Source organism: Schistocerca cancellata, chromosome 1 (genome assembly GCF_023864275.1).
Source record: "Schistocerca cancellata isolate TAMUIC-IGC-003103 chromosome 1, iqSchCanc2.1, whole genome shotgun sequence".
Taxonomy (NCBI): domain Eukaryota; kingdom Metazoa; phylum Arthropoda; class Insecta; order Orthoptera; family Acrididae; genus Schistocerca; species Schistocerca cancellata.
Window position 1 is genome coordinate 1112873893 of NC_064626.1, and position 26531 is coordinate 1112900423.

General features: G+C 42.8%; 1 protein-coding gene and 1 pseudogene across 1 annotated transcript in view; one reads left to right on the forward strand and one right to left on the reverse strand.

Moving 5' to 3' along the window:
- Positions 1-3719: 3719 nt before the first annotated feature.
- Positions 3720-26531, reverse strand: part of LOC126092133 (protein unc-13 homolog 4B-like) — a 213597-nt gene continuing 190785 nt past the window's right edge. The window contains exons 9-12 of the mRNA XM_049907594.1: positions 23313-23697; positions 13269-13389; positions 8011-8231; positions 3720-4022 (exon numbers count right to left, since the gene is read on the reverse strand). Coding sequence (XP_049763551.1) covers positions 3937-4022; positions 8011-8231; positions 13269-13389; positions 23313-23697 — 813 coding nt within the window. The 3' untranslated portion in view covers positions 3720-3936. The remainder of the gene's footprint in view (positions 4023-8010; positions 8232-13268; positions 13390-23312; positions 23698-26531) is intronic.
- Positions 16493-16610, forward strand: LOC126101094 (5S ribosomal RNA; annotated as a pseudogene).

A 26531-nucleotide genomic window follows, 5' to 3' on the forward strand; every position in this document is an offset into this window, starting at 1 on the left:
TCCTACGGTCGCAGGTTCGAATCCCGCCTCGGACATGGATGTGTATGATGTCCTTAAGTTAGTTAGGTTTAAGTAGGTATAAGTCTAGGGGACTGATGACCTCAGATGTTAAGTCCCATAGTGCTTAGCGCCATTTGAACCATTTTTAGAAACATGCACATCTCTAGTGGCGGTAGTATCACGTACACAAGACATAAAAGAGCAGTCCATTGGAGGAGCTGTCTTTGAACTCTGTTTTCCGATGTGATTTTGGGCGCACGAAGGGAATTAACATACTTTCAATGCGGAATGGTGGTTGGAGCTAGACGCATGGGACATTCCATTTCGGAAATCGTTTCAGGATTCAATATTCCGAGATCCACGACGTTGTCAAGAATACCAAGTTACAGGCATTAACTCTCGTGACGGACAACGCAGTGGCCGAGGCCTACAGTTGACAACAGAGAGCAGCAGCGTTTGCATAAAGTTGTCAGTGGTAACAGACAAGCAGCCCTGCGTGAAATAACCGCAGGAATTAATGTAGAGCTCACGGCGAACGTAAACTGCAAGGACAGTGTGGCGAAATTTGGTGTTAAAGAGCTATGGCAGCAGACGACCTACCTCAGTGTGTTTGCGAACAGAATGACGTCGCCTATAGCTCCTCTCCTGAGATCGTGACGATATCGGTTAGACCCTAGACGACGGAAAACCACTGCCTGGTCAGGTGAGTCCCAACTTCAGTTGGTAAAAGCTGATGGGAGGGTTCGACTGTGGCGCAGACCTTACGAAGCCATGGACCCATGTAGTCAACAAAGCGCTGTGGAAACTGATGGTGGCTCCATATTGATGTGGGCTGCTTTTAGACGGAATGGACTGGACCCTCTAGATCTTCTGGTACTTGGAGGCAATTTCGATCCATTTATGGACGTCATTTTCCCAAACAACAATAGGATTTTTATGGACGACAATGCAGCCTGTCGTCAGGCCACAATTGTTCGCGATTGGTTTGAAGAACTTTCTGAACAGTTCAAGCGAATGGTCTGGCCACCCAGATCACCCGACGTGAATCCTATCGAGTATTTATGGGAGGTCAGTTCGTGCACAGTATCCTGGCCGGCAACATTTTCGCAATTATGGAGGGTACCGAGGCAGCCCTAGTAGAAGCCGACCTCGGGGAAGATCAGTTTGGATTCCGTAGAAATACTGGAACACGTGAGGCAATACTGACCTTACGACTTATCTTAGAAGAAAGATTAAGGAAAGGCAAACCTACGTTTCTAGCATTTGTAGACTTAGAGAAAGCTTTTGACAATGTTGACTGGAATACTCTCTTTCAAATTCTAAAGGTGGCAGGGGTAAAATACAGGGAGCGAAAGGCTATTTACAATTTGTACAGAAACCAGATGGCAGTTATAAGAGTCGAGGGGCATGAAACGGAAGCAGTGGTTGGGAAGGGAGTGAGATAGGGTTGTAGCCTCTCCCCGATGTTATTCAATCTGTATAGTGAGCAAGCAGTAAAGGAAACAAAAGAAAAATTCGGAGTAGGTATTAAAATCCATGGAGAAGAAACAAAAACTTTGAAGTTCGCCGATGACATTGTAATTCTGTCAGAGACAGCAAAAGACGTGGAAGAGCAGTTGAACGGAATGGATGGTGTCTTGAAGGTTATAAGATGAACATCAACAAAAGCAAAACGACGATAATGGAATGTAGTCGAATTAAGTCGGGTGATGCCGAGGGTATTAGATTAGGAAATGAGACACTTAAAGTAGTAAAGGAGTTTTGCTATTTGGGGAGCAAAATAACTGATGATGGTCGAAGTTGAGAGGATATAAAATGTAGTCTGGCAATGGCAAGGAAAGCGTTTCCGAAGAAGAGAAATTTGTTAACATAGAGTACAGATTTAAGTTTCAGGAAGTCATTTCTGAAAGTATTTGTATTGAGTGTAGCCATGTATGGAAGTGAAACACGGACGATAAATAGTTTGGACAAGAAGAGAATAGAAGCTTTCGAAATGTGGTGCTACAGAAGAATGCTGAAGATTAGATGGGTAGATCACATAACTAATGAGGAAGTATTGTGGCACAACTTGACCAGAAGAAGGGATCGGTTGGTAGGACATGTTCTGAGGCATCAAGGATCCCCAATGTAGTATTGGAGGGCAGCGTGGAGGGTAAAAATCGTAGGGGGAGACCAAGAGATGAATATACTAAGCAGATTCAGAAGGATGTAGGTTGCAGTAAGTACTGGGAGATGAAGAAGCTTGCACAGGATAGAGTAGCATGGAGAGCTGCATCAAACCAGTCTCAGGACTGAAGACCACAACAACAACAACCGAGGCAGATGGGCTCACTATTTCTGCAGGGACTCCAGCGACTTGTTAAGTTCATGCCACATCGAGTTACCGCACTACGCGGAGAAAAGGAGGTCCGACACGATATTAGAAGGTATCCCATGACTTTTTTCACCTCAGTATACTTCAGTGCATTTGGATTGTCAAAACAAGAATTTCGAAACAGAGGCCCACACACCCTAACTGGATTACAGCAATACTAACAGGACACAATAATAGAGAATCTTCACAGGGATGTTCTACCTTATATTATTGCAGTTTAAAATCCATGATCGGCCAACAGACCATAAACCGATGTTCTACTTATAAATCTCCTGAAACAACCTTTCGCTGTTACTAAATTACGTAATTGTAGAACACTACTGTTAAGTGCGTTCAACAAACCTTTTACTGCAATGAAATTAATCCTGGCTAGTTTTACAGAGCTAAATGTCACTTTTCGGTACTTTTAATTTAAATCCAATTGTGTTCACTGTATGAGCTGTGAATATTATGCAAAATAAACATTAAAACTTGTTTTTGTGTCCTCTAACAATTTCAGTGGCAGGAAAATTTATTGAGGAAATAGGGCTTATGATGGGACCAACAGAAACTGACGTAAATGGTAAGAAAACTTTAAATATTGGAATATATTTGATGATGAGCAGACTTCAGATTTTCTGAATCACATATATGGGGAAAATTTCTTGCTCTTATTGAGACGAAAACATGTGTGCGCTCCAGCTTCAGTACGAAATATTATCTTACTTACTGCTAGTAAAAATGTATTTGACATGCAAACTTTTCGATTAATTCCCCCTCTAATTTGATTCAAATTTGTCCCTGCGCGCCGGCTGGAGTGGCCGAGCGGTTCTAGGCGCTACAGTCTGGAACCGCGCGACCGCTACGGTAGCACGTTCGAATCCTGCCTCGGGCATGGATGTGTGTGATGCCCTTAGGTTAGTTAGGTTTAAGTAGTTCTAAGTTCTACGGGACTGATGACCTCAGATGTTAAGTCCCATAGTGCTCAGAGCCATTTGAACCATTTTTTGTCCCTGCGCACGTTTCTCAAACTGAACATAAAAAATAAACCGGCCATCAACTATAGCGCTTCAGTAGATATGATTCCATCAGAAGTGCTATGTGTTTGTCTTCCTCTGACCAGTTCATCCAAGAATTTACAAGGGACTTAACAGTTTAATGTGTAATCCTATCCAATGTATTAATTGCGATTTTGCACCAAAACTAAACAGGGTCAGAATCGAAAATGACGTTGTTTGCCAGAACAAATCATTGGAAGTCTGCTGCTTCTTGTATAAGCACAAAAACGAAACAACAATGCAAAATTGTCGTCTTTGTTGCTAGTGCTAGTCAGAGATGACATCCAAACGAACGAATTCATCCATTATAAAAAGAAAACCATTTCTATTTATTTGGCAGTAGTACAAAAAGTCTCTACAAAAATTATGTCTGATACAGTCATTTCACGTGTCATACGCGTTGGCAGAGTATTTGAAAGAAATGTTAAATACATTTATATATATGTATAACAGAATATATGGCAATTTATTTGGCAGTAGTGGCTCTTCAGCATACTTCAAATAATTTTAGGCCACTGGTCACGATCATACGATCCGTATGTCCTTCTTTAGAATTTTTTTAGTCTTCTTGCTTTGCTTTCTCCGCTCCAGTATTTTGACTATCTCAGGATCTGTAAAGAAAAGGAAACAGAAAAATCATTAAAATTTTAGCCTCTTGTAGTCACGGCCCAAAACTGTGTAGAGTTACCAGTCGCACAAGAAATATTTGGAATGAAAAATAAAAATCATCAGATTTCCGCCTGTTTACAGAAACTACAGTAACATTCAACAAATGCAATGTTCTGATGTAAATCCTGTGCTGAAAACTATAGGATGATTGTGATAGATGATTATCAATCAGTCGTTCCAAAACAAAACATCCCATTTTAATTTTCATTACGTCTATGAACGAACGTGAGTCATACTTTTCATGTCTTGGATATACCATTAACAAACATACAATTTATTGGACACCAGAGAGAACAGTGAGTAATAACTTTAAAGGACTCACACTAAATACACAGTTTCGCTGCCCTATAATAATTAGAGATTGTAGTAAATCATGTGCAACATAAAGGAATTCATGTCCGAAAAAGCTTGTAAATTACTGTGATAAGCTAGGCCTACTTCTTACAGTAGAAAAGTATAACAGTTAGCAACTGATGAAATATTGAAGACTGACAGAAAAAAAGTCTGAAAGAGTGTTAACTGTGCAACTCAAGTAAGTTGATAGCTCAATAATGGTCTAATACACCTTTATTGAAAGTTAAGATTGGTGTAAAAGGTCAGTGAACCAGAAATGTATCGTGTCTCTGTTTAGTAAGAAATTTGAAATATTATAAGAATTAAAATAAAAGGAAAGAAAAAAGTTGGGTTTCCCACATGTTGTTACCACAAAATAAGTTATAAAAGAGAACAATAATGAAAGGCATCTTGCTGGCAATAATGAAAGGTACCATGTTAATACACTGCAATCCGAGGTTGTTCAAAGATTCACAGAAGAAATTAAACTCATGTTCTTCGTTAGACAAATATTTTAGAATAAAATACACATTTTAAATGTCTGGACAGAGAACTAAACTTTATGGTGTCTCCGAACAGAGAAATAATTTTAGTTTGGGTTTGATATTGAATAAAATAGTATGAACACTAAGTACAAGGTGTTCTTTTATACACTGAAATAAATGTAATAAATGTTATTTTACATGTTAATAAGCTCTACTGAGACTATATCTTTCAATCTCAAATTTGAAAATTCACTTGAATCATTATTAGGCTGTGTCCCAACGTGGCCTATCATAAAGTTTCTCACTAAAAAAATCTACAGAACTTCGAGCAACAAAGGTACATCTGCATGCCGAATCTCAAACACAAGTGCCGGGCAAAACAAAATAAAAAACTTTTTTTAACAAGTTACATGCAGTGATGATGTTCTGCTCAATACAGTAGTAACAGCTTAACTTCTGCTCTTGGCTAAATCAGTAGTTGAATATAGACAAAAGACAAGTATGATCTTTAACATGAATATAATCTTTATAGTAAAACAATCTAAACTACAAGGATTTGCAGATGACATGGTTTCCTAGTTAAATAAAGGTAGGAGAGAACATGTGTAAGTATTAAATGTAATCTGTTCAGTAACTGGTGTAGAATTTGGCTAAAAATGCGCAAATTACAACTCAAAACTAATGGAAGTGGCAAGAAAAAGAGTAACTACTCGAATAACATAACCAATAGTCTTGTGGCTGAAGCTCTGTATTTGTCTGCATTTGTTTCCTAATAAATAATATTGAAATGTGGTTCTGCCTTGAGCAAACACAATTCTTCTTGTTTGAATACCCAAGCACGTTTCAGAGAAGTTTCTTCATTTTCAGTGGGTTCATACTGATATTCAAGTGGCTGTACAATTATTATTTTTCTCCAATTTGTCATCCATAACTAATCAGGGTTTTTCAGTGTTATGTGCCTGTGGTTGTGTATTAGTGCTGATGTGCTTCCTGAAATGAAAGACATACCCAACGCGCAGCAGCAAACAGATCAATAACAACACACAACCACAGGCACACAGAACATAAACACAGAGAACACAAACGAACACAACACATCTGAACTAGAAATATCTACAACAATACACAAATGGCACCACCCACATACAACAGCAAAACAGTCCACAGTACCGGCAATCTATTCAAAAAACAAGGACTGAAAATGGCTTACATAAAAAAACAACAATACACAAAAGAAACTGAGGACAACCAACACTGACACAACATATCTGGAATCGATCCAGTTACATGTCAAGACTGCAGCTCAGTTTATATTGGACAGACATGCAGAAAATTTCAGTATCAGGTACACTCAAAACAGAGGAGAAGTTAAGAGTAACAGCATTGATTCTACATTTGCTGATGAACTCGTGGGCATTAAACACAAGTCAGGAGACATATTTCCAATAGAAAAAAATTACCATACACGTAAAGCAATACTCTGCAATGGAACCCTACTCTCAGCTCTAAAAGAACTAACAGAAGCTCTCACACACTCACGCACACATATGCCTCCCTCCCCACCAGAACCCATCAACAGAGCACAATTCGTAATTCCCATCAAGAATACACAGAACAAAATGGCAGAACAAGTGACATCAGACAAACAATGAAACAGCGTGTGTTAGGGAACACAGCCCAGCCACCCTGTAGAAGCATGAAAAATGTAAATCAACAAAAAATAAATACACATCTATACATAGCCCCTTGCTCTTCGCAGGCCACAGTGGCCGTGCGGTTCTAGGCGCTGCAGTCCGGAACCGCGGGACTGCTACGGTCACAGGTTCGAATCCTGCCTCGGGCATGGATGTGTGTGATGTCCTTAGGTTAGTTAGGTTTAAGTAGTTCTAAGTTCTAGGGGACTGATGACCTAAGATGTTAAGTCCCATAGTGCTCAGAGCCATTTGAACCATTTTGAACCGGGCGCTGATAACCTCGCTGTTGTGCGCCCTAAAACACCAATCATCATCATCACCTTTTTGAACCCTTGCTCTTCATCAATTTTTAAAGCCCATCCAGAATCATCATACATTCAACACATTTTCGAAAACCAGTAATTTAACATAAATAATTTTAGTTAAAGAACGAAACAATGACTCTTTCTTGATGGTAGTACATAATACAATGACACTAATATTATAACACAATATCAGAAAATAGAAAAAAACAATAATTTCATTTTAGGTTTAACATTTTGGCAACTTACGTACCACAACATTGAAAAACCATGATTAGCTGCGGATGACAAGCCAGAGAAAAGTAGTAACTGTACTGCAAATGTCAGCCAGCCACTTGAACTTCAGTATGTAATACTAAGGTATATAATTTCTTGATAATATTTTTCTGTTAATAGTCTTACAAATGTGAATACAATAATCTTAAAGCCTGTTATGTATTACGCGAGAAAAAAATTTTTATATGTTCACAGAGAATAAATGAACCCACTGAAGACGGAAAACCTTCTCCGAAACATATTTGAGTATTAAAACAAGAAGAGTAGTGTTTTCTCAAGACAGAACCGTAATTCCGTATTATATAATATAACTAATATTGGTGATGAAAGGAGAAAATATGAAAATGCACCAAATGAAGCAGGCGAAAGGAAATACAAACGTCTAAAAAATTGGATTGACTTGAAGTGCAGAATGGTTAGTCAAGAATAGCTAGAGGACGAATGTACTGTAGACTACCTACAACAGCGTTCTCTGTAACAATATTTGGATCAAGAAGGAGAGAAAGATCCAAAATTATATAGTGGGAAAATATCTGCGATGGCACAGCCAAAATGAACATCACTCCTGAATGAACGACGAATGCAGTCAACGGAAAGAATTCCATGAGGCTCGTAGAACAGTATTGCGGTCGGAAAGACCCTTTCGACACAGAAAGACATAAAGTGAAGGGACACGAGATGCAAGGAAATTTTAAGAGAAAAAATAGCGGAAATTATACGACGGATTGTGGAGAAGTTTAGGGTCAGTGTGAAGCCGCTGTAGTGCTAGAGGAAGGAATGGACGTCAGCACAAAACAGCAGTGCTGTTTAGGGGCGGGGCGAGTTGTCGGGGCGGCTCACCTGTCTTGCCTGGCTCGCCGAGCGGCAGGTAGGTGATGATCATGCGCTCCAGGGCGGCGCGGTCGCTTGGGTTGTCGCCGACTTCGACGTCGCTGAGCGGGAGGTACGCCACGGCCAGCGTGCGCTTGCGCTTCTTCCCGGCGAGCCTCTTCGCGTTTATCTTCTTCACCTTCTTCACCACAAACATCAGCAGCACCTCCTCCTTCACGGGTGGCAGCCGTCTGAACATACAAAGAGTAATAAAGGAGGGACAGCTTTGTCGCGTTTCTTTTTTTCTGTCTGTCAGTTCCTACGTTAACTGATATTAACGCAAATGCTCCAAAACCAACTCTAATAATTAGTCGTGGTCTTCAATTTCACTCTACGTGGTAACTTAACAAATTAAGAAAATATTTACACGTTAAAAAATTGTAAACGTCGGTAGCAAGTTTACCCCAAAAGCAACTTCGCCCTGTGTTAAAATAACAGCAAATAACCAAAAAGCATGCTAGAAAAGACAATTTTAAACACGAAAAAACTTTATTTGGAGGATATATATTTAAAAGTTCCCGCAGCGACACCTGTGGTAGGACACACTAAAGAACAAATGCATACACTGTGTATATGGATTCTGACCAGTAACGAGACACTTGAGCATCACAAGTTGTGTTCAGAATGATCACCGGCAGCGGCAATACACGCTTGCAGTCTAGAATGTTGCGTATAGCTGTTCCAGCTTACAGCTGCAGTTTTTTCCGTTCATCAAGTACAGGGCTATTACAAATGATTGAAGCGATTTCATAAATTCACTGTAGCTCCATTCATTGACATATGGTCACGACACACTACAGATACGTAGAAAAACTCATAAAGTTTTGTTCGGCTGAAGCCGCACTTCAGGTTTCTGCCGCCAGAGCGCTCGAGAGCGCAGTGAGACAAAATGGCGACAGGAGCCGAGAAAGCGTATGTCGTGCTTGAAATGCACTCACATCAGTCAGTCATAACAGTGCAACGACACTTCAGGACGAAGTTCAACAAAGATCCACCAACTGCTAACTCCATTCGGCGATGGTATGCGCAGTTTAAAGCTTCTGGATGCCTCTGTAAGGGGAAATCAACGGGTCGGCCTGCAGTGAGCGAAGAAACGCTTGAACGCGTGCGGGCAAGTTTCACGCGTAGCCCGCGGAAGTCGACGAATAAAGCAAGCAGGAAGCTAAACGTAACACAGTCGACGGTTTGGAAAATCTTACGGAAAAGGCTAAAGCAGAAGCCTTACCGTTTACAATTGCTACAAGCCCTGACACCCGATGACAAAGTCAAACGCTTTGAATTTTCGGCGCGGTTGCAACAGCTCATGGAAGAGGATGCGTTCAGTGCGAAACTTGTTTTCAGTGATGAAGCAACATTTTTTCTTAATGGTGAAGTGAACAGACACAATGTGCGAATCTGGGCGGTAGAGAATCCTCACGTATTCGTGCAGCAAATTCACAATTCACCAAAAGTTAACGTGTTTTGTGCAGTCTCACAGTTTAAAGTTTACGGCCCCTTTTTCTTCTGCGAAAAAAACGTTACAGGACACGTGTATCTGAACGTGCTGGAAAATTGGCTCATGACACAACTGGAGACCGTCAGCGCCGACTTCATCTTTCAACAGGATGGTGCTCCACCTCACTTCCATCATGATGTTCGGCATTTCTTAAACAGGAGATTGGAAAACCGATGGATCGGTCGTGGTGGAGATCATGATCAGCAATTCATGTCATGGCCTCCACGCTCTCTCGACTTAACCCCATGCGATTTCTTTCTGTGGGGTTATGTGAAAGATTCAGTGTTTAAACCTCCTCTACCAAGAAACGTGCCAGAACTGCGAGCTTGCATCAACGATGCTTTCGAACTCATTGATGGAGACATGCTGCGCCGAGTGTGGGAGAAACTTGATTATAGGCTTGTGTCCGCCGAATCACTAAAGGGGCACATATCGAACATTTGTGAATGCCTAAAAAAACTTTTTGAGTTTTTGTATGTGTGTGCAAAGCATTGTGAAAATATCTCAAATAATAAAGTTATTGTAGAGCTGTGAAATCGCTTCAATAATTTGTAATAACCCTGTACATTCTGGATGTTTATTGGGTCATTGTAATCACTTATCTTTATTCGCTCGCCTACTCGTGTCAGAAATTCTATTGCTGCATCTTCAAAGGTATCTCTTCTCCGTAGCCACTTCTCGTTGTTTGTTGACGACGGTACAGGTTTAATCCAAATGCGCTCCGGTTAGACCCCTTGCCTCGCGTGGGAATTTGCGTAATATTCCGTAATCCTTTGAGTTGTGATGCAGCAGAGGCTATTTTTCTTACACCTGCACTGCCTATTCGTGGCACCTGGGCGTAGAATGGGGTACTTCCAGTCACGCACGTAAAGGCGGTGCGCTTATTGGTATCCGACTTATTGACTAGTCCGTCGTGTTCACTGTGATGACAATGGATTTATTTTCCTGTGACAGGGGAGGAAATTCTTTTAGTGTTGCATCCGGTAGTGGCTATGATCTGTTTGTCAATGTGGGTGAGCAGTTCGGCTAATGTGTAACGATTTCATCGTAAGTATAAATGTAGAATGGAAATCAGTAACGGGCCAAGTGCCAAAAAACTGATTCTAAGTTGTTATGTTATTTTTTACAAAATATTTTAATGAAAACCCTCACCAATTTTCTATTTATTTTCTACAGTAAAAGTGACACAACTATGCAATTTTTTAAAGGTTCCTTCCTTTTATCAATGAAAATCAATATTTTATTCTCAAAAACGCAGAACGTACTAAGCGACATACAGGTACCGGCAACAACGAAGTAAGAGCCAACCATTTATCAGTTTTTTTTTTATATAATAAACATTTTACTGTTACGCTAGGATGTATTGAATTATTTCCAATCTCTTTAATTTTATGGAGCACAAATCGGTTTCCATTGATTAACTGTTCGAAAAATGTTGTATTAGATACTTGCAATACGGCAGCTGACAAGCTGTTTTTACATTGTTGTGACGGTAAAACAAAGTTCTTTATTATCTCAGTGCAAAACCCTTTCCTGAAAATCTTGTAGGTGTTCCAGTCCTCAAGTTCGTAAAACATTGTTCTCGTTTTGACAATGCCAGGTGCAATTTGTTTTGGTTGAATCCAGTTGCATTTGTAAACATTTATTTTCGTTGTGGTAGTATTTGTATCGGCTGATTTTTTAAAATAAAGAATTCGCCAAGCTGGAGCATAGTAATCAATCACAAACGACTGTTAGGTGTCGCATTCTCCGTAAGTACCAAAGTCCTTAGGTATTTGAACCTCTGAGATTCTTCCAGCCTCTTACATTTTTCAATCTGGGCAAAATGTCTGCTACACGCTGCCAACAGTTACAAAGCTTTAGCTCATCCTACCTTCCGGGCTTTCTATGCACTACTAAAAATACTCGTAGCGCTTAGTCCGTTTTTCAGGTTTGCAACGGCAATTAGCTTGGTTTTTTGGCTCGAACTGTGTGTGAGCGTGTGAAATCTTATGGGACTTAACTGCCAAGGTCATCAGTCCCTAAGCTTACACACTACTTAACCTAAATTATCATAAGGACAAACACACACACCCATGCCCGAGGGAGGACTCGAACCTCCGCCGGGACCAGCCGCACAGTCCATGACTGCAGCGCCCGTAGACCGCTCGGCTAATCCCGCTCGGCTTTGCCTCTAACTCAAAAACATTTTTTCAGCACTTAGTTCGTTATTGATTTCCATCCTACAGATATTAAAAAATAACATACGCGGTTTTTAATTCTCACACATCGGACCTCTAAGAAAATTTTGAAATTCTCACCAGAACAGGTTAATTTTTCCCAGGGGAAAGGGTGCTCAGTTCCAAACCTAATATCTCGAGCACCAAGTAAAACCTTCAACCGGAATGTCTGGAAAGTAAAAACTTTTCCCTCCGAAAATTATTCAGCGATCTGAAGCCTCCGTCTCCATCTCCACAGAACCAACAGAGACTTGTTTTAGGCTCTCTACTGCCTCATCAATGCTCGAAGCAGTAGGGGCACTACACCTCATTTTCAACGGTTCTAGTGGGAATACTACACCCGCCAGCTGATTTACCTCGGCTTATTTCCCTGATAACCACTGCAGAGACGACAAGCTGCAGCGTAACATCGTTATAAGTTAGATAGCTGCGGCGTCCCAACGGGGTCCTAATGCGCCTTTCCACTTCAGCATAATGTAGCACATAACTAAAAACCTATTACCTGAGAGAAACACGAAAAAATTTAGAAAATTGCGAAAATGAAGGTTGACAGGGTGTCACTAAGTTTCCTGATACTATAATGCCAAGCGATATTATTAAATCTAAATGCAATGTAATATTTATATCTAAACGTGATTCTGAAAGACAATCATATGCAAAAGAACTAGTTTTTGCTCTGATGAGAATGAATGACCAGTTCGAGTCACTTTTACAGTTTACCAAAAAATTACCTCGTTTCAGATGAAAGTAAAAACACCTGTACAAATCAGTAAACACACGAAAATTCTGAAAAAATACAAATAGTCCTTCTTAAGCACCATTGCATACAATGCAGACACTTGCACCTCTACTGGTTGCTTCAGGAATTTGGCTGAGTGCCAAATATAATCGTTTTCAAAACCTGGAAACGTTTATCACGTGGTAAAATTGTCTCAGTTGACAGAATATTGAAATACCGTTCACTACAACCCAGCCTAACCTATTTAGTGGAATAATTGACCCCGAATTAGTGCAGTAGTTGGCCCCACGTTGAAAGCAGCGAAATGTTTATTTTAGAGTGGAAATATGGTAGCTCCCGAAACCAAGGCGTCTATTTTTTTTTTCAAAAAAAGAACAGCTATGAAGTGTTCAGCGAAACCACAAAAGATGGTGCTGCATAACGTGTTATCGAAAATAACCAGAAATGAAATGAACGGGTCGGTGTAGATGAACGAGTAACAGATTTCCGTTGCTATAGTCTCATTCAAAGATACGAAACAGCTGCAATGCGCTGTAAAACGAGAGTTGTAAGATGACTTGATTCACAAAGGAAACAATAGAGAAATTCTTACACGAACGTGGATGGGAAAACTTTCGCCACAGTTTTGCTTTGAAACACAGAGAATGCCATGTCAGTGGGAGTTATTTATAAACTAAATAAACTGAATATTTTCCCTCCATCGTGAAGTATCACAAAAACCTTAACGTGCCTTAGAAAATGATTTCCTTTTTTCTGAAATGAACTACATACTTACACTGTGAAAACACTTTGGAAGAGAGGGACATCCTTCTTACAGGGTTCTGTTTTGCACTTCTCCACTTTCTTGAATTGCTCTTTTGGTGAAAATTTTAATTTCACATAGATCTTCTTAGAAACTGAAAAACAGGCACACTGATTTAAAGACCATACTCATGTAAGTGGAAACAACTTACGAACTTAGACAGCCTAATATGTTTCTCCACTCCATTTGCGGCATGATTCAGCAACAGTACTCCTATTTTCAAACAACATAGACTACCTTCTTATATGAAAATGAGACAACTTAGACCATTTATGACCAAATAAATCCAAAATTAAAAACTAGGTCACAATTTCAGTAACTGAACTTTTGTGTTTATTGATTACAGAACTTACTTAAGGCAACACAGTCAATCATTGTGTATCTCAAACGAACCAGTAATTAATGGCTCGAAACTAAAATTATTTTCTGGAAGAATTTTTATACATGTGAGAACTAACGTGAACTCATTAAAAGTCTGAATCTTAGTGGTTTAGCATATATCTCACACCATTTAAAGAAAATACTTTCCTATAGGGTTACTAACCAGACATGTGACGGAAACGAAATCTGTGGCATTAGTTATTGAAAGCTCTTCGTACGTTAAGAGCTCAGAATTGTGTTGATATGAATTGTGGAAAAATCGGAAAAGAAGAGAATCGAAGCGTTTGAGACGTCATGCTGAAGGAGGATATTTGGAAATTCGGTGGACTAATAAGGTAACAACCGAAGAGTTTCTTCGCAGAATCGGTGAGGAAAGGAACATATGGAGAACACTGACAAGAAGAAGGTACGAGAGTGGACATGTATTAAGCTATTAGGCAATAACTTCCGAGTTTGTAGAGGGTAAAACAGTGGGGGTAGACAGAGGTCGGAATACATCCCATAAATTACTGAGAACATAGGTTGTGAGAGTTGTGAGTACTACTCTGTGATGAAGAGATTGGCATAGGGGAGGAAGTCGTGACGGGCCACATCAAACCAGTCACAGGACTGATAACCACAAAGAATTGCGGAGCTGCATGCAATCCTGAAGGCTCTGTAGCAGTTGGCATCTGAGACAGGGAAGAATTTTCTCGTCTACTCTGATTCCCTCAGTGCGCTGCAGGCGATTTTAAGGATATACTTAGTGAACAGAATCGTCCATTTTATTCAGGCCTCCATGGTGCATCTCCACGAGACCGGACAGAAAGTAGTATTCTGCTGGATACCATGTCACCTCAGAATTCAGAGAGATACGTAGGATGACATTGCAGCCAATGAAACTTGACAGGGTCACACTGAAGAAACATGTGCTGTCCCTTGCGAGCCCTTTGCTCTCTGCTTAGCGATAAGAAAAGCATAAGCCATTGGGAGGAAGGGTGGCTGGAAGTATGGCTTCGTGTAGTTCATAGTTCACTGACCCATGGCTTCTTACTCCAGCGAGAGGACCCACCAGGTCATTGAGCTTGTGGAGTGTTTATTTCGACAAATTACATGTTAGCAGAGTTTTTTCCATTCTGGCGAGAGGGCAGCAATATATTTAAAAAGGGACCTGCCATCTAATTTAGCCGATGAAGTGTGCAGTGTCCCTTTGGCATGCACATAAATGCTATCGTGACAGATCGAGATGCAAGTGAGGCAACAGGTGCCCAGGCAGCGCGCATGTCCGGCGTAAGGCTTATTTACGAAATACAAAAAAATATAGACCTAATAAATTAAGATACATATAAGCAAACCATTGTAACCACATGAAACAAAAGTACATTAAGGTACCCCTATATAAGACAGAATAATTAGATAAAATGTTGATATAAAATAGTAAGTCAAAATATGTCATTGAAATTGTCTTGCCGAATAAAATAGATAAATTTTAGAGTGCTTGCACAGCGTTTGCATACAAAACCAACAACCCAAACATCAAGGCATCAGGAACAGGGGTAGTCGTAAGCATTCAAACTGTAAACCCATTTCTAGTGATTAGAATAATGATATAAGTTCCGAATATAAAAAGTAAAGTCACTTACGACAAAATAAGCCCCTGTTTGAAATGTAACTCCCCGAACTTCACACACGAAAAACAAACAAATTAAAAATAAAGCTGTCGACAAAATAAAATTTATCACTGTAGCAACATTCCAGACAATGGAAGCATTGTATCATAATACACTTCGTTTCTGCTAATCAGCTGATCGTTCAGCAACTTGCCTTTATCGAAACAGATATGTTTAACAGCTTCCAACTCCTCGATTAGATTCACCTTTTTCCCTTTTTGAGCAAGGTGTAATATTCTCAATTTTCTAATGTGAGAGACTGGTGCCCGTGTGACTTAAGATGTTCAGCAAACGCAGAATTCTGTTTAACGTGGCCGATTTTAGTTAGCATGTACTCGCTGAACCTGCTCTTAAACATCCTGCCCGTCTGGCCTATATTTGACATTTCACAATCAATAATTTGTATACGCCCGACCCTACATACTTGTCCTTATGCGGGCCTCCATTGTGAATGTAATTTTAAGCTGAAGATTATTGCCAGTAGCGAAAACAACACGTAAATCCCGGTTCTTCACAAGGTTCTCCAAATCATAAGAGGGATTCCCCATGAACGGGATCTTCACAAACCCGGCATCAAAACCATCGGGACGAGGAGACCTCTGTTCTCAGCTACTGATGTTTTTTTCTTTACATAGTTTATCAACAAGTTTATGACTATCACTTACAGACTACAGTAGTAGTAGTAGTAGTAGTAGTAGAATACGAAGAGATATGTAGAGTAGAGAGCCGCATCACTGCACTGTTACATCTACATCTACATAGGTAATCCGCAAGCCAGCATACAGTTTGTGGCAGAGGGTACACTGTACCAGTACTTGTTATTTCCTTTTCTGTTTCAATCGCAAACAGAGCGACGGAAAAACGATTGTCTGGATGCCTCCGTATGAGTCCTAATTTCTCGTATTTTATCTTCGTATTGCCGTCCGCCTTCGGTAGCTGAGTGGTCAGCGCGACGGCATGTCATACCTAACCGCGAGGGTTCGATTCCCGGCTGTTGGAGATTTTCTCCCCTCAGGGACTGAGTGTTGGTGTTGTCCTTATCATCATCATCATTTTATCCCCATCGAAACGCAAGTCGCCGACGTGGCGTCAACTCGAAAGACTTGTACTAGGCGAACGATTTACCAGACGAGAGGCCCTAGCCACACAGCATTTCCATTTCGTATTGCCAACGGCCTTGCCGCAGTAGTAAAACCGGTTCCCATCAGATCATCGAAGTTAAGCGCTGTCGGGCTGGGCTAGCACTTGGATGGGTGACCACCCGGTCTGCCGGGCACTGTTGGCAAGCGGGGTGCGTCCGCCGCTCGTGGTCTCGCGGTAGCGTTCTCGCTTCCCGAGCACGGGGTCCCGGGTTCGATTCCCGGCGGGATCAGGGATTTTCACCTGCCTCGAGATGACTGGGTGTTTGTGTTGTCCTCATCATTTCATCATCATCCAGGAAAGTGGCGAAATTGGACTGAGCAAAGATTGGGTAATTGTACGGGCGCTGATAACCACGCAGTTGAGCGCCCCACAAACCAAACATCAGCATCATCAAGCGGGGTGCACTCAGCCCTTGTGAGGCAAATTGAGGAGCTACTTGATTGAGAAGTAGCGGCTCCGATCTTGTAACTTCACATACGGCCAGGAGAGCGGTGTGCTGATTACATTCCCCTCCATAACCGCATCCAGTGACGCCTGTGGGCTGAGGATGACACGGCGGCCGGTCGGTACTGCTGGGCCTTCAAAGGCCTGTTCGGACGGAGAGTTTTATCTTCGTATTCGTTACGCTCAATGTACGTTGGCGGCAGAAGAATGGTTCGGCAGTCAGCTTCAAATGCCGGCTCTCTAAATTTCGTCAATAGTGTTTCTCGAAAAGAACGCCGCCTTCCTTCCAGGATTCCCATTTGAGTTCCCGAAGTATCTTCGTAACCTTCGTGTTGTTCGAAGCCGACGGTAACAAATCTAGCAGCCCGCTTCTGGAATGCTTCAAAGTCTTCGTTCAATCCGACCTGATACGGATCCCAAACACCCGAGCAGTACTCAATGATAGGTCGCACCAGCGTCCTATATGCGATCTCCGTTACAGGTGAAACACTCTTTTCTAAAATTCTCCCAATAAACCGAAGTCGACCATTCGCCTTCCCTACCACAGCTCTCACGTGCTCGTTCCATCTCGTATCACTTCGCAACGTTATGCTCAGATATTTAAACGACTTCACTGTGTCAAGCAGGACACTAGTAATACTGTATCCAAACATAAAAGGTTTGTTCTTCCTATTCATCCGCATGAACTTACATTTTTCCACATTTAGGTCTAGCTGCCATTAATCACACCAACTGGAAATCTTCTCTAAGTCGTCTTGTGCCTTCGCACAGTCACTCAATTTCGACAGCTGACCGTACACCACGGTATCATCAGCAAAGAACCGTAGATTAATGCCCACTGTTAGCCAATTCATTTACACTACTGGCCATTAAAATTGCTAAGCCACGAAGATGACGCGCTACAGACGCGAAATTTAGCCAACAGGAAGAAGATACTGTGATATCCAAAGGATTATCTTTTCAGAGCATTCACACAAGGTTGGCGCCGGTGTTGACACCTACAACGTGCTGACATGAGGAAAGTTTCCAACCGATTTCTCATACACAAACCGGCGTTGCCTAGTGAAACGTTGTTGTGTTGCCTCGTGTAAGGAGGAGAAATGCGTACCATCACATTTCCGACTTTGATAAAGGTCGGATTGTAGCCTATCGAGATTGCGGTTTATCGTATTGCGACATTTCTGTTCGCGTTGGTCGAAATCGAATGACTGTTAGCAGAATATGAAATCGGTGGGTTCAGGAGGGTAATACGGAACGCCGTGCTGGATTCCAACTGCCTCGTATCACAACCAGTCGAGACTACAGGCATATTATCCGTATGTCTGTAACGGATCGTGCAGCCACGTCACGATCCCTCAGTCAACAGATGGGGACGTTTGCAAGACAACAACCATCTGCACGAACAGTTCGATGACGTTTGCAGCAGCATGGACTATCAGCTCAGAGTCCATAGCTGCGGTTACCCTTGAAGCTGCATAACAGACAGGAGCGCCTGCAATGGTGTACTCAACGACGAACCTGGGTGCACGAATTGCAAAACTTAATTTTTTTTTTTTTTGGATGAATCCAGGTTCTGTTTACAGCATCATGATGGTCGCATCCGTGTTTGGCGACATCGCGGTGAACGCACATAGGAAGCGTGTATTCGTCATGGCCATACTGGCGTATCAACCGGCGTGATGGTATGGGGTGCCACTGGTTAGACGTCTCGGTCAAAAAAATGGTTCAAATGGCTCTGAGCATTATGGGGCTTAGCAGCTGAGGTCATCAGTCCCCTACAACTTTAGAACTACTTAAACCTAACTAACCTAAGGAGATCACACACATCCGTGCTCAAGGCAGGATTCGAACCTGCGATCGTAGCGGTCGCGCGGTTCCAGACTGAAGCACCTAGAACCGCTCGGTCACTCCCGCCGGCCTGTCTCGGTCACCTCTTGTTCAAATTGACGGCACTTTGAACAGTGGACGTTACATTTGAGATGTGTCACGACCCATGGCACTACCCTTCATTCGATCCCTGCGAAACCCTACATTTCAGCAGGATAATGCACGACCGCATGTTGCAGGTCCTGTACGGGCCTTTCTGGATACAGAAAATGTTCGACTGCTGCCCTGGCCAGCACATTCTCCAGATCTCTCACCAACTGAAAACGTCTAGTCAATGGTGGCCGAGCAACTGGCTCGTCACAATACGCCAGTCACTACTCTTGATGAACTGTGGTATCGTGTTGATGCTGCATGGGCAGCTGTACCTGTACACGCCACCCAAGCTGTATTTGACTCCATGCCCAGGCGTATCAAGGCCGTTATTACAGGCAGAGGTGGTTCTCTGCGTACTGATTTCTCAGGATCTATGCATCCAAACTGCGTGAAAATGTAATCACATGTCAGTTCTAGTATAATATACAGGGCTATTACAAATGATTGAAGCGATTTCATAAATTCACTGTAGCTCCACTCATTGACATATGGTCACGACACACTACAGATACGTAGAAAAACTCATAAATTTTTTTCGGCTGAAGCCGCACTTCAGGTTTCTGCCGTCAGAGCGCTCGAGAGCGCAGTGAGACAAAATGGCGACAGGAGCCGAGAAAGCGTATGTCGTGCTTGAAATGCACTCACATCAGTCAGTCATAACAGTGCAACGACACTTCAGGACGAAGTTCAACAAAGATCCACCAACTGCTAACTCCATTCGGCGATGGTATGCGCAGTTTAAAGCTTCTGGATACCTCTGTAAGGGGAAATCAACGGGTCGGCCTGCAGTGAGCGAAGAAACGGTTGAACGCGTGCGGGCGTTTCACGCGTAGCCCGCGGAAAATTGGCTCATGCCACAACTGGAGACCGACAGCGCCGACTTCATCTTTCAACAGGATGGTGCTCCACCACACTTCCATCATGATGTTCGGCATTTCTTAAACAGGAGATTGGAAAACCGATGGATCGGTCGTGGTGGAGATCATGATCAGCAATTCATGTGATGGCCTCCACGCTCTCCCGACTTAACCTCATGCGATTTCTTTCTGTTGGGTTATGTGAAAGATTCAGTGTTTAAACCTCCTCTACCAAGAAACGTGCCAGAACTGCGAGCTCGCATCAACGATGCTTTCGATCTCATTGATGGGGACATCTACATCTACATCCATACTCCGCAAGCCACCTGACGGTGTGTGGTGGAGGCTACCTTGAGTACCTCTATCGGTTCTCCCTTCTATTCCAGTCTCGTATTGTTCGTGGAAAGAAGGATTGTCGGTATGCCTCTGTGTGGGCTCTAATCTCTCTGATTTTATCCTCATGGTCTCTTCGCGAGATATACGTAGGAGGGAGCAATATACTGCTTGACTCTTCGGTGAAGGTATGTTCTCGAAACTTTGACAAAAGCCCGTACCGAGCTACTGAGCGTCTCTCCTGCAGAGTCTTCCACTGGAGTTTATCTATCATCTCCGTAACGCTTTCGCGATTACTAAATGATCCTGTAACGAAGCGCGCTGCTCTCCGTTCGATCTTCTCTATGTCTTGTATCAACCCTATCTGGTACGGATCCCACACTGCTGAGCAGTATTCAAGCAGTGGGCGAACAAGCGTACTGTAACCTACTTCCTTTGTTTTCGGATTGCATTTCCTTAGGATTCTTCCAATGAATCTCAGTCTGGCATCTGCTTTACCGACAATCAACATTATATGATCATTCCATTTTAAATCACTCCTAATGCGTACTCCCAGATAATTTATGGTATTAACTGCTTCCAGTTGCTGACCTGCTATTTTGTAGCTAAATGATAAAGGATCTATCTTTCTGTGTATTCGCAGCACATTACACTTGTCTACATTGAGATTCAGTTGCCATTCCCTGCACCATGCGTCAATTCGCTGCAGATCCTCCTGCATTTCAGTACAATTTTCCATTGTTACAACCTCTCGATACACCACAGCATCATCTGCAAAAAGCCTCAGTGAACTTCCGATGTCATCCACCAGGTCATTTATGTATATTGTGAATAGCAACGGTCCTATGACACTCCCCTGCGGCACACCTGAAATTACTCTTACTTCGGAAGACTTCTCTCCATTGAGAATAACATGCTGCGTCCTGTTATCTAGGAACTCCTCAATCCAATCACACAATTGGTCTGATAGTCCATATGCTCTTACTTTGTTCAATAAACGACTGTGGGGAACTGTATCGAACGCCTTGCGGAAGTCAAGAAACACGGCATCTACCTGTGAACCCGTGTCTATGGCCCTCTGAGTCTCGTGGACGAATAGCGCGAGCTGGGTTTCACATGACCGTCTTTTTCGAAACCCATGCTGATTCCTACAGAGTAGATTTCTAGTCATTATACTCGAACATAATACGTGTTCCAAAATTCTACAACTGATCGACGTTAGAGATATAGGTCTATAGTTCTGCACATCTGTTGGACGTCCCTTCTTGAAAACGGGGATGACCTGTGCCCTTTTCCAATCCTTTGGAACGCTACGCTCTTCTAGAGACCTACGGTACACCGCTGCAAGAAGGGGGGCAAGTTCCTTCGCGTACTCTGTGTAAAATTGAACTGGTATCCCATCAGGTCCAGCGGCCTTTCCTCTTTTGAGCGATTTTAATTGTTTCTCTATCCCTCTGTCGTCTATTTCGATATCTACCATTTTGTCATCTGTGCGACAATCTAGAGAAGGAACTACAGTGCAATCTTCCTCTGTGAAACAACTTTGGAAAAAGACATTTAGTATTTCGGCCTTTAGTCTGTCATCCTCTGTTTCAGTACCATTTTGGTCACAGAGTGTCTGGACATTTTGCTTTGATCCACCTACCGCTTTGACATAAGACCAACATTTCTTAGGATTTTCTGCCAACTCAGTACATAGAACTTTACTTTCGAATTCATTGAACGCCTCTCGCATAGCCCTCCTCACACTACATTACGCTTCGCGTAATTTTTGTTTGTCTGCAAGGCTTTGTCTATGTTCATGTTTGCTGTGAAGTTCCCTTTGCTTCCGGAGCTGTTTTCTAACTCGGTTGTTGTACCACGGTGACTCTTTTCCATCTCTTACGATCTTTCTTGGCACATACTCATCTAACGCATAATGTACGACGGTTTTGAACTTTGTCCACTGATCCTCAACACTATCTGTACTTGAGACAAAACTTTTGTGTTGAGCCAACAGGTACTCTGAAATCTGCTTTTTGTCACTTTTTCTAAACAGAAAAATCTTCCTACCCTTTTTAATATTCCTATTTACGGCTGAAATCATCGATGCCGTAACCGCTTTATGATCGCTGATTCCCTGTTCTGCGTTAACTTTTTCAAATAGTTCGGGTCTGTTTGTCACCATAAGGTCTAATACTCGTACGTTATCGCCACGAGTCGGTTCTCTACGCCGAGTGTGGGAGGAACTTGATTATCGGCTTGATGTCTGCCGAATCACTAAAGGGGCACATATCGAACATTTGTGAATGCCTAAAAAAACTTTTTGAGTTTTTGTATGTGTGCAAAGCATAGTGAAAATATCTCAAATAATAAAGTTATTGTAGAGGTGTGAAATCGCTTCAATCATTTGTAATAACCCTGTATTTGTCGAATGAATACCCGTTTATCATCTGCATTTCTAAGAACCTTCAACATCGCAGCGCGTCAGCAATCGTTGGTTAATATATTAAAAAACTAGAAACCCGCCTCGATTGCGAAAAAAGCAGCTAGTGTTAACCTGGGTTTCGGCGTAGATAACTACACCTTCTTCAGAACAATAAAACCCACAAGTGCCTAAGAAGACCTTTGTCAATGATTAAAAGAACACAATAGCTATACATTTATAAACGAAAAAAAGGAAAACACAAACAATACATATGTACAAAGTCTAACCACTACTTAACTTAATGGTGTACGCTCCACCTCACACCGGCCTATGTTCGGTGGGCCATGACCCGCCATAAACTGCATCATTGACAAAGGTCTTCTTAGGCACTTGTGGGTTTTACTGTTCTGAAGAAGGTGTATCTACGCCGAAACCTAGGTTAACACTAGGTGCTTTTTTCGCAATCGAGACGGGTTTCTAGTTTTTTTTAAATATATCTGCATTTCTTCTTGGTGTAGCAATTTTAATGGCCAGTAGTGAATGTATATGGAGAACAACACTGGTCCTATCACATTTCCCTGGGGCACTCATAATGATACCATTGTCTGTGATGAACACTCACCATCGAGTAAAATGTACCGGGTTTTATTACTTAAGAAATCTTTGAGCCCCTCACATACCTCGTATGCTCGTACCTTCGTTAACAGCCTGCAAGGGGCACCGTGTAAGATGATTTCCGGAAATCTAGAAATATGGAAGCTGCCTTTTGCCAGTGTTAGGACTAAAGCCATCAAGAAGAACGACGAGAGTAGCAGAGACTCACGGGTGGGGTGTAGGTGCGCGGCGTGCATGATCTGCACGCAGAGCGGCGTGTAGCCGTCGGCGTCCGGCTGCGCCCTCAGGGCGCGCACGCCCAGCTTTCCGAGCACGTCCTCGGCGCCGCTGCCGCTGCCGCTGCCGCCGTCGCTGGCGCCGCCGCCCTCGCCGGCGTCCCCGGAGGCGGCCAGCTGCTGGTTGCGGCGCAGGCGCAGCGTGTGCAGCAGCTGGTGGCCGTCCTGCGTGTACGGCTGCAGCAGCGCCGACACCTCGGCGCGCACCCGCGACGCTGGGCCGCAGCCCTCCTCGGCGCAGCGGTCGTCCGCCCGCGACACGAACGACACCAGCTGCTCGCACTCCTCGTGCAGCCGCTGGAACCACGACGCGGGCTCCTGTGGACACCCACGACACCCTCCGGCAATACTGTCACTTTTCATAGACGGATCGTTTTAAATACAGGGTCTTACGAAAAGGTACGGCCAAACTTTCAGGAAACATTCCTCACACACAAAGAAAGAAAATATGTTATGTGGACATGTCTCCGGAAACGCTCAAAAATGGTTCAAATGGCTCTGAGCACTATGGGACTTATCTTAGGTCATCAGTTGCCCGCATCTCGTGGTCGTGCGGTAGCGTTCTCGCTTCCCACGCCCGGGTACCCGGGTTCGATTCCCGGCGGCGTCAGGGATTTTCTCTGCCTCGTGATGGCTGGGTGTTGTGTGCTGTCCTTAGGTTAGTTAGGTTTAAGTAGTTCTAAGTTCTAGGGGACTGATGACCATAGATGTTAAGTCCCATAGTGCTCAGAGCCATTTGAACCATTTTTTTTAGGTCATCAGTCCCCTAGAACGTAGAACTACTTAAACCTAACTAACCTAAGGATATCACACACATCCATGCCCGAGGCAGGATTCGAACCTGCGACCGGAAACGCTCACTTTCCATGTTAGAGCTCATTTTATTACTCCTCTTCAAATCACATTAGGGGTTGGGTTGTTAGGGGGAAGAGACCAAACAGCGAGGTCATCGGTCTCATCGGATTAGGGAAGGATGGGGAAGGAAGTCGGCCGTGCCCTTTCAAAGGAACCATCCCAGCATTTGCCTGGAACGATTTAGAGAAATCACGGAAAACCTAAATCAGGGTGGCCGGACGCGGGATTGACAGTCGTCCTCCCGAATGCGAGTCCATTGTGCTAGCCACTGCGCCAGCTCGCTCGGTCAAATCACATTAATCATGAAATGGAAACACACAGCAACAGAACGTACCAGCGTAACTTCAAACATCTTGTTACAGGAAATGTTCAAAATGTCCTCCGTTAGCGAGGATACATGCATCCACCCTCCGTCGCATGGAGTCCCTGATGCGCTGATGCAGCCCTGGAGAATGGCATATTGTATCACAGCCGTCCACAATACGAGCACGAAGAGTCTCTACATTTGGTACCGGGGTTGCGTAGACAAGAGCTTTCAAACGCCCCCATAAATGAAAGTCAAGAGAGTTGAGGTCAGAAGAGAGTGGAGGCCATGAAATTGGTCCGTCTCTACCAATCCATCGGTCACCGATTCTGTTGTTGAGAAGCGTACGAACACTTCGACTGAAATGTCAACACAGCACCGAAGTCAACATTACCTTCCTTCAATTGGGCCAACTGGCGGTGAAGCGAGGAAGTACAGTACATACTGACGAAACTAAAATGAGCTCTAACATGGAAATTAAGCGTTTCCGGACACATGTCCACATAACATCTTTTCTTTATTTGTGTGTGAGGAATGTTTCCTGAAAGTTTGGCCGTACTTTTTTGTAACACCCTGTATACTGGGGAAACAAAACGCAGCATCAAAAAATAATTAATGCACAGACTGTTTCAAAAAGTATATACGTATTACGAAGTATTGTTTTGTTCAAACTATCGATTGCTGCGCCTCGGCCAGGCTATTGGAGAAACTAGTACATACTCTAGTTTATATTAATAACCGCCAGATGTCAGTTGTCTTCTGTTTTGCTTAGAGAGCCTGTATACGGAGAGAGTGGCCATAGGTAAAGTTTCCCGTGAATACGAGTTGAAATAATGAAGCGTTTTGTGATGAAGTCGGTAGGCCTACATGTTTGAAGTAAACACGTTAGTAATTGTACAGTATTGTTTTTGACATCTGTAATTCGTTCTGCAGATGTTCGTAAACGATGCCAGGTTGTGCTGCATTTGGTTGTTCCAATAGAGGCGAAGGTGGATTTCGCATGTTAGCATTTCCACGCAATGAAGAAAGACGAAAGCAGTGGGCAGTCGCAGTCAACAGGGCTGACATAAATCAAACAGGAGCCTTGTGGAAACCAACCAAGTACTCTTATCTGTGCGAAGTAAGTCGTTTTTGTTTTTTACTACATATAAAACAACTTGCAATATACATAGTTAAATTTGAAAACAGACCTGTAAATTAGCTGTGTGAAAATTATTATAACATATTATTATTATAAACAAAGGCATTTAACGAATGATTTCGCCATAATGTCTTGTGCTTTTGATTCGGTGAGTGTGTACTCCACTACTGGACATTCAGAAGTCCCGCCCGCAGTTTGGCAGAAAAATGGCCGCCGTATCGTCCGGTTGGCCACTCTCTCCCCATACATGCTCTCTAGTTTTGCTTGGTAAACGTCATATGGTTATAATGGCTACTCCGCAGCGGGAATCATTTTGTGTTCTCGAGTTTGCGAAGTGCAATTCCGCAATTACAGTGCAAAGACGTTTCAAGTTGAGGTACCAAATTGATCCTCCGAATGGAACATTCGCAGATGGTATCGACTGGTTCTAGATGCAGAATGTGTATGTAAAGCAAAGAGTCCCGGCCGCCCTCGTGTTCCTGAAGAAAATGTTGCACCAATTCAAACTGATTTCCAACGTAGTCCTTCAACTCGTCGTGCCAGTCGGGAGTTACAACTGCCTACAACAACAATTTGGCGTGTTTTGAGACGTCGGTTGGTTATGAAGCCGTACAAGCTACAGCTGTTACAAGCTCTGCGTCCTGATGACAAACGCAAACGTGTGGCGTTTTGTAACGAGATTCTTGATGCTACTGACATTGACAACACTTTCGCAAAACGCATCCTGTTCAGTGATGGAGCGACTTTCCACGTTAGTGGCCAGGTAAACAAACACAATGTTCGAATTTGGGGCCTACAGAACCCACATGCAGCCATTGAACATGTACGAGATTTGCCCAAAGTCAATGTGTT